Source organism: Kryptolebias marmoratus, linkage group LG16 (genome assembly GCF_001649575.2).
Source record: "Kryptolebias marmoratus isolate JLee-2015 linkage group LG16, ASM164957v2, whole genome shotgun sequence".
In the NCBI taxonomy this organism is placed as follows: Eukaryota; Metazoa; Chordata; class Actinopteri; order Cyprinodontiformes; family Rivulidae; genus Kryptolebias; species Kryptolebias marmoratus.
The window spans coordinates 21,319,033-21,334,980 of NC_051445.1; the positions used below are offsets into that span (position 1 = coordinate 21,319,033).

At 40.3% G+C, this 15,948-nt stretch overlaps 1 protein-coding gene across 1 annotated transcript in view; it reads left to right on the forward strand.

Annotated features, from left to right (window-relative positions):
• znf407 (zinc finger protein 407) overlaps positions 1-15,948 on the forward strand; it is a 173,622-nt gene that overhangs the window by 115,849 nt on the left and 41,825 nt on the right. Inside the window, exons 8-9 of the mRNA XM_017409871.2 lie at positions 1,403-1,523; positions 8,292-8,470. Coding sequence (XP_017265360.1) covers positions 1,403-1,523; positions 8,292-8,470 — 300 coding nt within the window. The remainder of the gene's footprint in view (positions 1-1,402; positions 1,524-8,291; positions 8,471-15,948) is intronic.

The window sequence follows — 15,948 nt, forward strand, 5'->3', positions numbered from 1 at the left end:
GAATACAAACACTACCTAGCGTATGTAAGTTTTTAGCATCCCAACTCTCCAACTTACTAAGTGTTGTTTTGCTGCTGCTGCGTGTTTGAGTTTTTCTATGGGATCAATAAAGTATCTAAGTATATGTATATCCAACCAACGAGCCAACTGAACTCAACGCAACACAACACAACTCACCCAAACAAACTAACCAACCAGCCAAACCCAACTCACCCAGCCAACCAACTGAACTCACCAATCCACCAACCAACCTCAAAGTTAATTTATGGTCTCCAATACCTCATTTAACTTTCACGCAATACTGTACGTTAAACAAGGATATAGGGAACATCTATAAATTGCATAATATAATATAATATAATATAATATAATATAATATAATATAATATAATATAATATAATATAATATAATATAATATAATATTCCTCTAAATCACATCAGGCATTTATGAATAAGACATTTATGTCTCCTGTTAATGTCATTCCACAGTTTAAATTAGAAACATTCACATTTGTATAAATTTGGAGAATTTTTTAACGTCACGTTACCTTGATGACAGTTACTAAGAGCTCATCCAGGTTGGAGTATGACTTGCTTTGATTAAAATTAGACTGTAGTGTATTGTCCCCTGGTGATGCTTATGGTTTTACAATGGTTTATGTAGAAATTATTGATCCTGGAAGTAAAAATTGGTCCAACCCCTCGATGTTACTGAACCCAAACAATGATCTAAGGCTTGTTCTCAATCAGAAAAATGTCTGTTAGTAAATTTGTGTGCATGGGGAAGAAATTGCAAATTTATGCTCATGGATTCTTAAACCAAGGGAACAGATTTTTATAACCTCTCTTTTTATTTTGACTTATGGCACCTGTTACTTGGCCCTTTTAGAAAATTGATTTCTGTTTGTGTTTTTACAAAGGCAAGCCAAGTCAAGTGACTTTGTATTTTCTTTATTGCATGAGTATTGTAAACACACAAATATGCTAAATTTTGGGGTGGGAGAAACTATTTCTGGCAGCTGCTCTTAAATTAATGTTTGAGTTTGTAAATAGGCATCAAAATGACTGGCCATTTACATACAAATTATTATTATTTACCCTCCACATACTAAGCATTTTCCTCAAAAAATGGTTCTATCCATTAAAAGGAAGACTTCAAATTTATAGACGTCTGTTGCGTCTTGAAATAATGATGTGGTTACCTTTTCTATTGTCATAAACTGTTTTAAACAATCTCAAACACTGGCGTTATTAGTCTTATAACAGTTTTAAAGCTGCTGGAATAATCTTATTTTTCCAAATAATGCAAATTGTAACTTTCTATCAGTGTCATCTGCATGTTTCAGTTTGTGATTTGGATCTCATCATTTGTCTTTTCTTTTCAACCCCTCCACCCTGCAGGAGAGAGACCCTTCAAATGTAAGCTCTGCAACTTTGCCTCCACCACGCAGTCCCACCTTTCACGGCACAAACGTGTTCATACTGGAGAGAAACCGTACCGCTGCCCCTGGTGCGACTACAGGTACCGACTCATTGGTCCACACATGGTTGGTGGCGCTGATGGCTGCCACCGTGGCACTGATGATCAGGGGGTTGATACGTGGGGGTGGGAGGTGATGTGTCCAAGGGGAGGCATATAAGTGTGTGTGTGTGTGGGTGATGGTGAGAAAGCAGGTGGCATTATAAGCTAGTTTGTGTATGTGGGGGGGCTTAGGGGTAGCGTTAATGCTAGAAGCTTTGTGTGTGGATGCTTGTGTGTGTTTTTGTGTGTACAGTGGGTAAAAGTGGTTGGGGGGGCAGGTCTAATCTCCACAGCATGGCTCCATCTCATCACTCTACCATCATCAACAGGCCCAGCCAGATCTCCACAATACACACACACATCCTCACTCGCGCACACACACACAAAATGTGTCTGTCACTGGCAGGTCCCTGTCATTAAAACACCATCACACCACATCAGTAATTACACAGGAAATTGTCGGTGAAATTGAAAAAGTTTTGGCTGGCGTTGCACATCTCAATCTCTCTCTAGCTTTCTGTTTCTCCCTCCTCCACCCCCCCTCACACACACACTCTTCATTTGTTCCCTTTTTCCTCTCACCTCGTGCTTCCTCGTCAGATTGTGGCAGAAGAGTGTGAAAGGGAATGATCTCAAACCCATCATTGGTTTCAGATGCACTCATTCGTTTTTTCCCCCTCTGTGACAAAATCATTTCAGCAGCTTGCTACACCTGCTTTGCTGAAGTGAAGCACTTGACTCATTTTATCTGTTTTTTTTTTAAAGCAATAATAACGTGTACAAAAGAAGGCAAGAAAGACTGAAGGGAATTATTTTGAATTTATTCAAACCCCTCTGAAATATATGTGGGAGCCTAACTGTGTCAAAGTCCAGTTCTGGTTACTTGATCCACCATTTTGGTCCGTACTTAAATATATCTTAACATAGCTGTGAAAAGCTCCACTGACATTCATGGCTTCAGTTTTGACATTTTTGGTCAAATATCTGATTATTCTCTCACTTTGAGGTTGTCATTTCGGTTATCTAGTAAAACTGGATTCTTATAGTTGTTGGCTCAATTTAATAGTTTTCAAACTTGGTACGCCGTGCAGCTCGCACACTAACATGCCCAACAAAGATGATCAGCAGCATAAGTTCTGATCAATGGAGCAAATGAAGCAACTGTATCCCAGTTTCCTTTTAATTGGGGTGATCCTCCACTTTTTGCTTCAAACAAAAAAAATCTTACCACGACAACAGGGCAAGTTCAGACATAACACTTATTGTACTCGTCACCTTTAAGTTGGTTCAGTCCAACTCAGCCTGGACACTGCCAGCTTGCTAGCAGGACAGCATCCAACCATGGAGATGAGATGTAAAAAGAGTGCAAATTAGTTCTTTAAAGTGTTAAAAGCATACTGTATCTCTTTCTTAGTGTGAATCAGACAGAAACAAGTAAGAAACTTTGAGCAATATTGCTCTATATAGGAGCTCAAAGTATTTATCAATTCATAAAAAATGTAATGGAAGTCCTAGACATTTACCTGGAGCAGGTGTGTGTCTCCTATGTGAGCACTTTTCAGGTTGAAAGGACACCCAGGCATACATTGGGTTACGTTTGGCCTAAAAATGAAAGTTTTGTAGATGTCATATAGTGTCCTGTATTTGAAAGTTTTGGGGGTTTTTTCTAAGTAGCAACGCAGGGCTTGAACTTAAGTTTCTGATTTCTTGCACTTAACTGGTAATGATCGCACACCTCAATCAATTTCACAGATACTGAGCTAAAACTTGGCGTGGTAGTAGCTGAGAGTCATTCCCAACACATACTCTGAGTGCTAACAAATCACACAAGATCTTGTGTTTAAATCTTTAGCATGCAGGGCAGTGGTTTATTTGCATTTCTTTCATTAGATGTGTATCTGTCAGATTTTGCTCCCCCATTTAATAGCATAAACAAGCACCCATGATGCCATTCAGTAACAAATTGTTAGCATCGTCAATGCACCATATTAACAGGATAGCGTGATGTTTTTAAAAGCACTAAAAGACAGAGTCACAGTTGTGTATGTTATACAAAGCTAAACTAAATGGGGAAAATAATCAATACTTGCTGACATGTATTTATTTCTCTTATAGTTTTAATTTATGGTTCCATATCAAACCATCTCAACTAACCCCTCTATCAGAAAGAGGCATTACTCAGAGTGAGCCAAATGTTTCTGGTTCTATTGTTCCCTGGCCGATACGTAATGATTGTTACTGATAGCAGCAAATGGAACGTTAAATTAGAGGCCAAATTAACATTTTGCTGGCTCCGAGGGTTCTGGGGGGTCCAGAGGGAAGTTAAATGAGGAGGGAGATCGTAGGAGCATCCTGCGAGTTGATGAGGACATGAATGTGGGGGCCCAAAACAGCTGTGAGGGGCCACACCTTTTGAATACACTCTGAATACAGGTCTAAAACACCTCTGGTGGCCTTACATGAATAAGGGGCTGCAGAACGAGCGTCACACTTGACCTTTGACTAAATGTTGGGTTTATGAAGGAAATATGATTCATTTGTAGACACATATTTCAGTCCATAAAGCAGTTGTCTGACTGACAGTTCTCGCTCCCAGAAAATGAATTCATCTCTCAGATATACATCTGATTTGTACCATTACTGTATCCATGTTAAATGTTCTGGGTGTCATCCATGGTTCTCACTTGATACGATGTTATCCCCATCAAAGCTGCTTCTGAAATGCATGTAAATGAGCAGGGAGTAAATGATCTATCAAATGCCACTCATCTACTATTCAGACAGACATAGATAATGGAGGGGAGGATAATTATAGTTGGGAAATAGTGGTAAAAATATTCTAATGATATTGCGCTGGGAGTTCTGAGCTGTCAATTAATGATGTCTGTCTCACTTTTCCACAGCTATTTATGCAAAACTTCTTTACTTCCCTGTTTAAGTAGTTATTCTTATTGTTCACATTGAGAAGTTTTTTTCCCCCTCATTAAAGTCACTGTGGCATCTTAAATAGTCTAATTGATATGTCGCCTCTACCCCCGTCAGGTTATCGGGCTTCTGGGGCTACTATTGTTTATTGAATGCCGCACCATTCTTGTTTCAATCTGCCTGCTAAAATAGTGTCTCAATTCAAGGTGATGGTGGCTTTGAGGATGACATCCTTCCCGTCAGTACCAGTTAGGTCTGCAACCTTGTAAACTGAAGGGAGCCGTGAGGGAGGAGAGGGGAGGCGTTAATGATGCTTACTGGGCCTCCTCGGCAGATTAAGATCCAAACAGCACAAATGATCCAAACGCACCCCCTCCCCAACTCTTAACACACACAAAGAAACACATTTAAATCTTCTCTAACAAAGCGCCTCTCAATTACACCTCTCCCATTACCATACAGTCTTGGGGAGGAGGAATATGGAAATGGCTCAAATAAAGAGGGGAGACAGAAAGTGGCAGAGATAAGGTGATGTATCCGCTGAGTATCAGTATGGCTGACTCCCAGGGTGAGTGCATAGGTGGGGGAGGAAGTTGAAACAGTGTTGGACTAATTAATACAGTGTATAGTAGGAGGGTTAGTGTGGGCTTTCACTAACTGTGACACCTGCTGACTCCTAAACGCACATTGTGTTGTTTTAATATGACAATTACGCCATTACCATATCTGAGAGATAGCACGGCCCCCCTAGGAATCCACCCGCGCTCTCTTTAGAGCCTTTTAGCTCCGCTCCAAATTTTATCTATTTATGCTCCAGCCCTGGAATAAGAGATCAGTTCACTCTTCAGCATTAAATGCATTTCTTTTTAGTCAAATAATTTGCACTAACTTGTGAGCATATGACAGTTTAATATTCTGTTTTTCATTAGCTTGAAGCAGAGTCAACAGATGGCCGCGATGTGTCTCTGACCCTGCTATTGCTTTGTTAGTCATGGCTGATAACAAAGTAATCACAATAAAAACAGGCCCAATTGTGTAGTAAAAACATATTGATGAATATTTAAGAGTGTGAATAGAATCAAATCAAACTGAATCAGTTTTTTTTATAAACTAATATGTATTCACTTAACAATACCTGAACTTGCAACATTTATTAAGTTTTTTTTCTTATTTATTATGTATCAATTAAGTTAAAATCAATACCGTTTTTTGTTCCTTTGATGGATGCTCAGTGGTAGAGCTTAGAACTCCACACTTTTTAGTTTGAACTAAGAAAGCTCCTCAGATGAGAAGTGAAACCTCTTTAAAATAGTTCCCTTCATCTGGACCTACTAGAAGTACCATTCCCTGGATGACCAAGAACTTTGTCAGTAATATTTATCTGACACAGAGGTCACTGTAATGTCTAGTTAGATGCACAATGTGCAATAGATAGAATTTTTAACTTAAAAAAGCACCCCTTCATTGAGGTGTAGCAGAAAAGCCCTACTTTTCAATATGAACCTGCAAATTGTAAGTTAATGCCTAATGGGTGAAATGGGATTTGGCCTATATGTACACTATATGAGCAAAAGTATTTGGCCACGCCTGTTAATCGTTGAATTCATGTATTTCAGCATTCCGAGACATTTTAAACAATGTTGTCCTCCTAACTTTATGACAGCACTTTGAGGAAGGCCCTTTCTGTTCCAACACCACCATGCTCCGGTTCACAAAGCAAGGCCTATAAAGACATGGTTCGATGAGTTCGGTGTGGAAGAACTTGACTGGCACACACAGAGTCCTGACCTCAACCACATTGAGCACCTTTGGGTTGAACTGGAACAGAGATGCGAGCCAGACCTTCTTGGTCAACAAAAGTGTCTGACTTCATAAGTGTTCTACAGAATGAATGGGCACAAGAGAAACACTCCAAAACCTTGTGTAAAGCCTTTCAAGAAGCTTGAAAGCTGTTAGACCTGCAGAAGAGGCACCAACTCCATACAGTTCCTGTTGGTGTGATGGTCAGGTGTGTCCAGATACTTTGGTCCATATACTACATGAACAAGTGGGTAAATAAGAAGCACAATGTGAAGTGCTTTGTAGAAAAAGTGTGAATTATTTGTCATTTCTTTTGTTTTTCAAGGTATAACATTTGCTCTGTTTTGTTGTGTGTGTGTGTGTCTGATTTCTGACACACACACACACAACTGATTTACATAAATGGTAGTAAAACAATCACTGGTCCATTTTTGAAATCTTTTGTTGAGGTTGCTTCAAAACCCTCATTGTTCACCTCTGGCTGGTGTTTATTTATTTTGTACCTGTGCACCACCCAGTAAGGGCTTGCTTTGTCTTTTTTGGAGCTGCAGCAAAGCCAGGCCGGACTTAAGACCTGTGATGGAGAGAGGTGTCTCTGCAAAAGTGAAAACAGATTCTCTCCTTGGTTGGCGTGAGCTATGGCACTGTGAGGCTTTATTGTCCCGGCCAAGGTGATAAGGGAGAGTAATTGCGTATTATACTGTCCGAGAATGTCAGGTCCAAACTGAGCATGAGTGCCCCATCCATCAACACACGATGGTGTGTGAAACCGTGTTCCACACTACACATGCTTACTTGCATGATGTATTGTGTGTGAGCACATGTCTTTGTGTGAGTTCACAGATTCATGTTCGTACATTTGGACCAGCACATTGTTGTCAGAAATTTACTGTTTTTATTTCGCCTCAAACTGTGGTTTCTGGATGTTTGTATTTAGTGTATTTATTTATGTGCATTCTGGTCTTGCCCATTCAGAGATTCGCTTATACGTGTGTGTGTGTGTGTGTGTGTGTGTGTGTGTGTGTGTGTGTGTGTTTTGTTTGTGTATGTTTGGGGGCAGGTTTAGATAGAGCCAGGGAGCAGGTCAGGCAGCGTCATTAATCAGAGGAGGGTTGTGTGTGACTCTCCAAGCTGACATTGTTACATCCTATACCCTGCAGTAGCTCACTGCTTGGCCTGCACTATCTGACCAGCCCAAAACACACACACACACACACACACTCGCACAGAACATACACCACAACATAATCTGTTACCTTTCATACAGCTCCACATGATACATTCTGCATAACGGATGTCCTCGGACATATCTCTTTAATGCATTCAAAAAACCTGAATCTTCCAGTTGACAACACACACCCCTCCCAGCACACTAAACTGAAAAAAAATGTAAAAAAGAAAAAAAAAAATCAAACAAACAAAAACATAATAAAAGACTCTCAGACTTTGCCAGATGTAAGTATTTCTTGTAGCATCAGTTCTTTGTTTAATTTTTCTGTTTGTGAAACCAGTCTTTAGTTATGTGTAGTTGTATTTAGGCACCAAATTATTTCAAATGAACCTCCTCAAACATAGTTCCTTCCTCAGCTCCAAAATCAGCTTGAATTTTTAGTTTTCTTCCTTTTTTTTTCCATCTTAATTGTAAAATACCACAACAGATTCTTCTTGGTGTCGATGGTGTTTATCTTGTATTTTCTCCCTCAAGACTTATTGCTGGATGGACATCTACAAATTATAAACTTTAGAGTCAACTTGATTCAAGCTTTTTTACAGATATTAAGCTAACATTTAGTAGCAGGAAGTCATTCCCAACACGTACTCCAAATACTAACAAATTACTTAAAATCTTGCAATATTGCATGAGATCACCTAAAACGTTATTTCGAGGTTTGACCAAAACTGCTCTGACTCCTTCATTTCTCAACATAAGATGGTTTTAGTTTAAAATCTGGCACACAAGGCAGTGGGTGATATGCATTCCTTTAAGGTATGCTAGACCTTTAATTGAACTCTTTAATGTAGCTCTCATTTTGCCTCCTATAGATCCAACTGTGCAGAGAACATCCGGAAGCACATTCTCCACACGGGGAAACACGAGGGCGTGAAGATGTACAACTGCCCCAAGTGTATTCACGCCACCAACTCTCCCATGGAGTTCCGCAATCACCTGAAGGACAGTCACCCAGATATCGAGAACCCAGACCTTGCCTACCTACACGCAGGTAAAAATTCACAAACTCTCCTAAGGAATCAGCTGAGTGCTGAATATGAATTAATTTATGCACTACAACAGCTGATTAACTGTGTCCTCCCTCGTTCACTGTATGAATATCTCGTACCACAAGTGAAGTTCTTATCAGAAGGAAAACTTCATGTGAAGTAAAGTATCTCTCTATGTTTAGAAACATTACTGTAACAGAAAAATCTGAACACTCCTCTGTTCCAGAGCTGTTTGAGCCTCATACCACCAACATTGTTTCTTATTTGCACACATTCCTTCTTGGAACGACACACAATTGTGATAGTTTTGTTTGTTTTGGCTGCTGAACAACTCTTGTACATCAGCTGAGGGTTACAGGAGCACTCCACCAATTTTATAGCTGATGATCAGTTCTGTAGTCAGAGGAGGCACCAATCTGCTTCTCAACACACTCATGTCATTTTTTCAGTGTCTTCAAATGAAACTTTCTAGTCTCGGATATCTACTCAGGTTATGGCGTAACAATGTTATTAATGTCACCTTAATTCCTGATTTGAGACTTCTGATCTTTGATTTAAAAAAAAAAAAAAAAAGTTAGACCAAATAAAAAAACTGGAAAAAAAAAACTGAATGTCAAAGGAAAAACAGTCAATCTAGGCCCCCTTGTGTTTCCTACATACATGCTTCTCTAAACCAGCTCATTTAAAACCCAGATAGCTCAGAATTACTCTAAATTCAATAATCGTTATTTGAAAGTCTGTTTCCCTCTTCACCCCAATTCTTAGTCCTGTTTGTAATTTTGGCAGTCTTTCAAACATGGCTGCCAGAGTTTGATTCTAACATTTTGAAGTTTAGAAGCTGAAATCAAAATATGCGGTTCAGTCCTGGTGTTTCAGGTTAAAACTGTCTCAAAAATTAGATTATTTCTTTTAACTGCTGACCTCCAAACAGGAGAGCCGAATGTCAGTCAGACCTTTCAAGGTCTGCAGCTGGATTCATTACCAGGACAAAAAGACACAAACACATATTTTTTTTTATTATTTATCACTTTTGAAACCTTAAATAGTCCCTAAATACCTCTTAGACTCAGTGACCTGACTCTGACTGATACTGTATTTGCAAATAGTTTCCTACTGACTGTTTCCAGGTCATGTTTTTTTGAGGACTTTTGTCGTTAAACTTGATAGAAATGCACCTGAACACGAGGATAAGTCTCTAATTGCAGAACCCTGAAACATATTCTTGAACCTTTCCTCATTCTAAAACTTTCTGGTAATAATCATTTAGCATTTTAGATGTATTTTTTGTATTTTCTGACCTAGCTCACCTTGTTCCTTTTTCTAAACCATTTTCTTAAATTACTAAGATGATTGCTCCAATATAAATTACATTTCCTTTTCATTATTATTAGTCATAGTAAGAGAAGTAGTAGTAGTACACATCCTCTATTTCTCTTTAATTTTGCTTTTCATGATTTTAAACCTTGAAGCTTCTAATATTCTACTAAAGTGTGATCGTCCAGGTTTTTTGAGTGCATTTTTGTCGATGGATCTTGTCTTGGTATTCAGTGATGATGGAGGCCGTCTGGCCCCAAAGAAGCAGTGCTTGGAGATCGCTGGTCTAGTCGTCCCTGCCAATCACTCAGGCCATGAAGACAGATGAAATCTTTTCCTTCCTCTATTGGGTTCCTTTGTGTCCCAGTGTTCGTCTTTGTCCTTGAGGACCTCCAAATCCAATCGGTAGAGTGCCTGTCCTTCAGCGGAGCAGTGAGGACAGCCTTTATCCTGTTATCCCTCTGACCCTACATAAAGACAGTGGAGCAGGAGGGGAGCCTCGTGGAAAAGAGGCCAGGCGAGGACATCACTGGAACACGGTTGCTTTCTGGTGATGCCGTTGTCTTTATTTCCTCCTGAACCTGAATAAGTAAGGGTTGTGCCCTTGTTCCGACTCGGAAAAGTTTTGTTTTAAATTTGTGAATTTGGCCTTTAGCTGGTGTGTTTTACTTTTGTCAGATTTAGATTTCCTTTACTTCCACCTCTTAACCTCCCTGCTCAACCTTTTTCCCTTCAAGTAGTCTTTTTTTTTTGAAAAACGCCTCCTTCTAAATTTTCTGTGCCCTCTCACCTTTAACCAAAGCACTTTTTAGGTTTATGTTTACCATTTCACCCCCATAATTTCCCTCACCTTTGCTTGTCCTTACACATGGGTGACCTTCAATAAAGTAGATGGTGTACCTTTTGTATTTTTGCCCTTCTCCAAGTTTAACTTGGTAAACCGTATAAAAGAAGAACCCGTGTGTTCAGTAAAGTCTGTTTCCCCTCACTCATTCAGGCTAGTGCCACGGGAGAGAACGTGTCATCTGAAGGAGGCACATCCTCCTCTTTCAGTCAAATTAGGCAGCCTATTTTCAAGATGTCTAATGCATATTCAGCTCACACCACACTACAGACATGAACCAGTGACTGACAGCAAAAGAAATCATCTCAAATGCAGCTGATGGTTTCTTTTTCTTCTTTGCTTTTATTTCAAATAATAATAATAAAACACATAGTATGAATATATTGTATAGAGGCATGGAAATAAACATCTTTGAACCTGTCTGAAGCTAAAGCAGTTTAACTGGAGGTGATTTGAAAAGACATGTAAAACTGCACTTCTGAACCGTTCTTCGTCTCCCCCGAAAAAAGGAAAAAAGTGAGGTGGAGGTAGGAGCAGGAAGAGCAGTTCTTCATCTAAGTCGACAGAACGAGACCAAAAGAAAGAGACAGGGGAAAAAAGATTAAGAAGGTAGATGTTGAATTAACCTGCTTGTGATTGCTCTCTGTCAGAGTGGCACCGGGGCCAGCAGCGAGAGGCAAATCGTCTGTGATGGCCTTTCCCGCTGTTCCTCCTTTGAAAGACACAGATCAAACGCACCCCAGTCACGGGCCCTTGTAGCCCCTCGCACCCGATTGATTGACACCCGAACGTCTCAGCCGCTGTTCTGTCTTCCCATATCACTTTCTCCCCTCTTCTCATTCTCGCTCCCTCTTCCTTTCTTTATTCAGCGTCGCACTTCGAATTAAAGCCTTTCTCAAGGATGAAAGCAGAGGTCCTTTGCAAGCGAAGGAAGAGAGGGAATTAGACCCAGCAAGTGATGGAGGAGAATGATGATTAGAATATGAGGGGCAGAGAGAAGGCAAAAAAAAGGAAAAAGGAAGGAGGTTAGATACGTGAGGGGAAAATGCTGCTGACAAGACACGTTTTATTAAAATGGTAATGACAATTGTGATCTATGTGCGATATGCAGAAAGACATGTGAGAAGGAAGTGGCGACGCCTGTGTGATCTCACCATAGATAGAGCTGTAGCATAACTGGTGCCACAGGTACATCGGAGCTTTCTAACTTTGGAAAACAGCCCTTCAATTGAAACTTTGTTGCAGTTTAAAATGCTGCAGCTGTGCTGTGAGGCCTCTTTCCCTCCTTTTTGCTTCTTTCGCAGAGGTCATCTGTGTTCGCTGCACTTTGACGTCAAATTTGGCTCTGAAACTGAAGCGTAAGCAGGTGAGATGTCGCCATCAGCTTCGTCTGAGCGTCTTCCCTGCGCTGTTTTTAATTGTGAAACATTTTTCCTAATTTTCAACCGAGGTTATAATTTTACACCTCCAGGGCATTGAGATCAAATGTGTTGTAATTAGCTAACAGCGACCGAGAATCTGATTTTTAGTGCTTAAAAAGGTAAAACAAAAAAGCGGAACTTCTTCAAGGCATTGTTGCTGCTTTATGCAGATTATATTTTCCATAATAACGTGTGATGGATAGCCAGTGTAGAGGGCCAGAGGAGGCCCGGCTTGTAAGTGATGATCTTAATACATGGTTATAACCACAGGCAAATTCATTTGTTTGCTTATAGGTTTTTTCTTTATTAAACAAATCTGTAAACAAATATGGGTTCTGATGGCTTTTACTTAAGTTATGCATCTCCGTGCCTCCCCGCCCGCCCCTCCTCGCTTTCACCTTCTGTTCGTCATGTAATGAAACATTACTCTCATGAGTTTTTACTTGCAGATCGTGTTACAGCGGCGTGTTGGATTGTGGAGGACAGGTGTGTATGTCATGCAAATGTGTCCTGCTATCCCGGAGCATATGACACCGCGTTGACGTTGTGAAAGAAGCCACAGATACCGACGATAAAATCAACATCTGTTTCTAATAACAATGTGTTATATGTGGCACTTATTTATGTATGTGTGTGTTGGGGGGGCAGAGGGAGAGGTATGGTGGGAGGGGGGGACACAATGCATCACGGAGTTTGAAAAGAAAAAAAAAAAAACGCTGATAGGACTTCAAGTCGTCAGCACCGGTGATAAACTTGTGTCTCTGTGTCGCCTTCCTTATGTTGCATTTGTGTGATGGACATTAATGAAAAACTATAATCTGTTGAAGATTTACGGGAAAATCTGAAGAACAAGGATGGAGAATAGTGCTGATGCTGTCACATCAGCAGCAGCAACTTAGTTTTATTTGTTTATTGAAGTTAACCTGCTAATCATCAGAAATTTAGTTAGAGTAAAAAAAAGTAGAAAAGGCTTTTTAAAACGTCAGATTTTGACTATAAAAGTATAGAAAGGTAAGGGTTTTTGTTGTATGTAATGTATTCATTTATTAGCTAAAAGATACAAATCTGAGGCAGGGACTCATCAAAGGATTATTTGAAGGCACAATTTTGTAATTTCGTCATCCACCTAATTCACAAAGACTTCGTAAATAGAGATTTGCGCCTTAAATTTGGCTGCCGACCGCACAGCAGCTCTCCAGTTTGGCGCACTTTGCCAACATTTAAATTAGATTGTTTTTGCATGCACTTAAAGAACAACCTGCCGTATGTATGTGTCAGATTCACAAAGACCAGCACTGTTTGCCACACGTACTTTGAGTGAAATATTTAGTTCCTTGAGAGCTGGTTGTATCACAGAAGAAACAGGAAATTAGTCAAATCCTGTTGTTGTTTTTGTTAGGATCTAAAATAACTTAACTTATTATTCTCTTTCTCTCTGTCACTTTTGTTTCCGATGAGTTTGTTTTGGACGATCATATTTAGATTGCGCAGCAAGAACAGCTGAGATCTGCTGCATTCTGACACAACCTGCTCACGCCTGCTGAACTTATATGCTTGTTTATGTCGGCATATAATTCGCACTGTTTGATCTGTGACTCGGACGCTGAGACGATGCAGGTTGTCGTTGCAAACAATGGAGGAGTTTGAAGCTAAAAGGACCCGCTGCACTGTTTTAGGGACAAGCATTTACTGAAAAATTTATAAATGTTTTAATGTCAAAAACAGCTCAAAATGCAACAGAAACAGCAGGATTTTTTGTCTGAAAACGTATAAAATGAATAATAACATACAAATATAACACATCAGTGGCTTTTTCCGTTTGCTCTGTCAATCTCCAAACATAATAATAAATCAATTTGGCTCCTTTGACTCACTGCTCAGAATGTCATATTTTACATATTTATTCATCATCAGCCTCAGAAAATCAGCGTGTAAAAACCTGAATGTTGGAGTGTTTAGTGGAGAATGAACTGGTTCATTTAACTTGAGAACTAAAGGGATTCTTTCCACCCTTAAAGGAAATAATAAAACTTTCTAATTGTTAATTAATATCTGATTCTTACCCATTAACACCCACATTCCCCATATAGTGTTGTTTGAGGTATTAGAGCTGAGAAACAGATGCTTGATGTTTGTCCCCCAGGAGACATGCAACAGCAGATCTGTGAGTCTTTTTGGGGTTAGCTGAGCATTTTATAAAGGAAAACACACACACACACACACACACACACACACACATACGTCAGTTGTATGCATCTCAGAAAACCAATCCAGGGCCGGTCTGGGACGAGCAAGCAGCATTTCCTGCGTAATGACCTGCTCCAATGAGCGTGAAAACTCTCCCAACTGGCTGCATTTATCACACATCAGCCACAACAAACGGTCTTTTGTTTGGTCGTCTTCTCCTTCTTTTTTTTTTTCGTCCTCCTGGCATCAATCCGAGGGCCTCCTCTCAGATATTTAATGGCCATTCAGAATCTTGACTGACAGGTAGTGGACAGGCAGTCCGTGTAGAGGCTGTAGGTTTTAGGCGCGTAAAACACGAAGCAATATCTACATTGCAGGGTTTTTTTTTGTCACCTTCAGGTCATCCCAGACAAATTTGTTGTCCCCCCCCCCCTGCGATAAATGATGACGGAATGAGCGGTGTCTTTGTCAGACTGGGTCAAAACTCTGCCTCTGCTGGAGCCTCCGGACAACTCGTGTCGCCATCGGAGAACTTGAGGCAGATTGATGGCACATGATGTATGCTCCCTGGTGTTGCAGTGACACAGTTAGGTTATGTTTGTGCTTATGTTGCAGTGTTCTGAAACGTTGCAGATGGCTTATGTAGGCCACAGCCGAACAGGACAAGAGCTGAAATCTGTTTTTAACAAGCGCTATGTTCTGATCATGGCATTTAGAGGATAGGAAGTTGGCTCTTCAAGTGGAAGATAATAACTACGGTCCAACTGCTTTTTCAGACTCGAAAAATATGTTTTTAACTCACTTTAATATTACATTTTCTTTTTTTTTTTCCTCTCTTGAGCTGGGTTCAGCAGCTAATGAGAAACTCTCTTTTCCTTGAATGCTGTGGTACCAGTTTTGTTTTGATTCACTACACCAATTCCCTTGTGAATTGAATAATCGCTTACATAAACTCTTAGTTTTTAGATACTCTAAAGGGATTTACAACTACTAAAAACAAGAAACATCTGCTGCATGTCTGCTTGGGAGCTTTTGTGTCTCTTTATGAATAAAGTGTACATACAGTATGTTGTGTGAGTGACATGACGTAGGAATGCTGACAGGCAGGGCACCTCCTCCTGTATGGGATGGTGAATATGAGGCCAGACAAGCCGCCGGCTGCTATAAAGCCTCATCCATAATTCAGTCCTCCTTCCTCTATCCAGACACCCAGTACACATCCAGCTGTGGCAAACCGCTAATCTACACAAGACAAGAGAGAAACATAGATGGAAGTAGTTATCGATGAAAAATGTGAGTCAAAAAGAGCTTAAAAGATGGAAAAGAAAAGGAAAAATAGTTATTAGAGCAGGGAGGGAGGCGAGAGCAGACTGCATATTTTCACTTTCACCCTACCGTGCCCTGTTGTGACCTTTTCTGAGGCAACAGTACTCCACAGCACCAACATGTTCTCCCTCATCTGCACCCTCATTGGCTGAAGTGCACTTCTGAGATCTCCAGCGCGACCTTTGCCCCCCTTTTTGCCATGCCAGGGACCCTCGTGTTCCTCCTCTGCCTCTCCACCCCTCCGTGCGTCGCCTGTTTTGGTGGCTCTCCAAATGTGTCAGCGTCTCTAATTAGCTACAGGCTCAACTTTTCCCCAACTAAACAACCAATTAGCAGCACTTTAGCCCTGCCCAGTCCCATGTTTCCTGATACAGTGGCCTATTAGGGC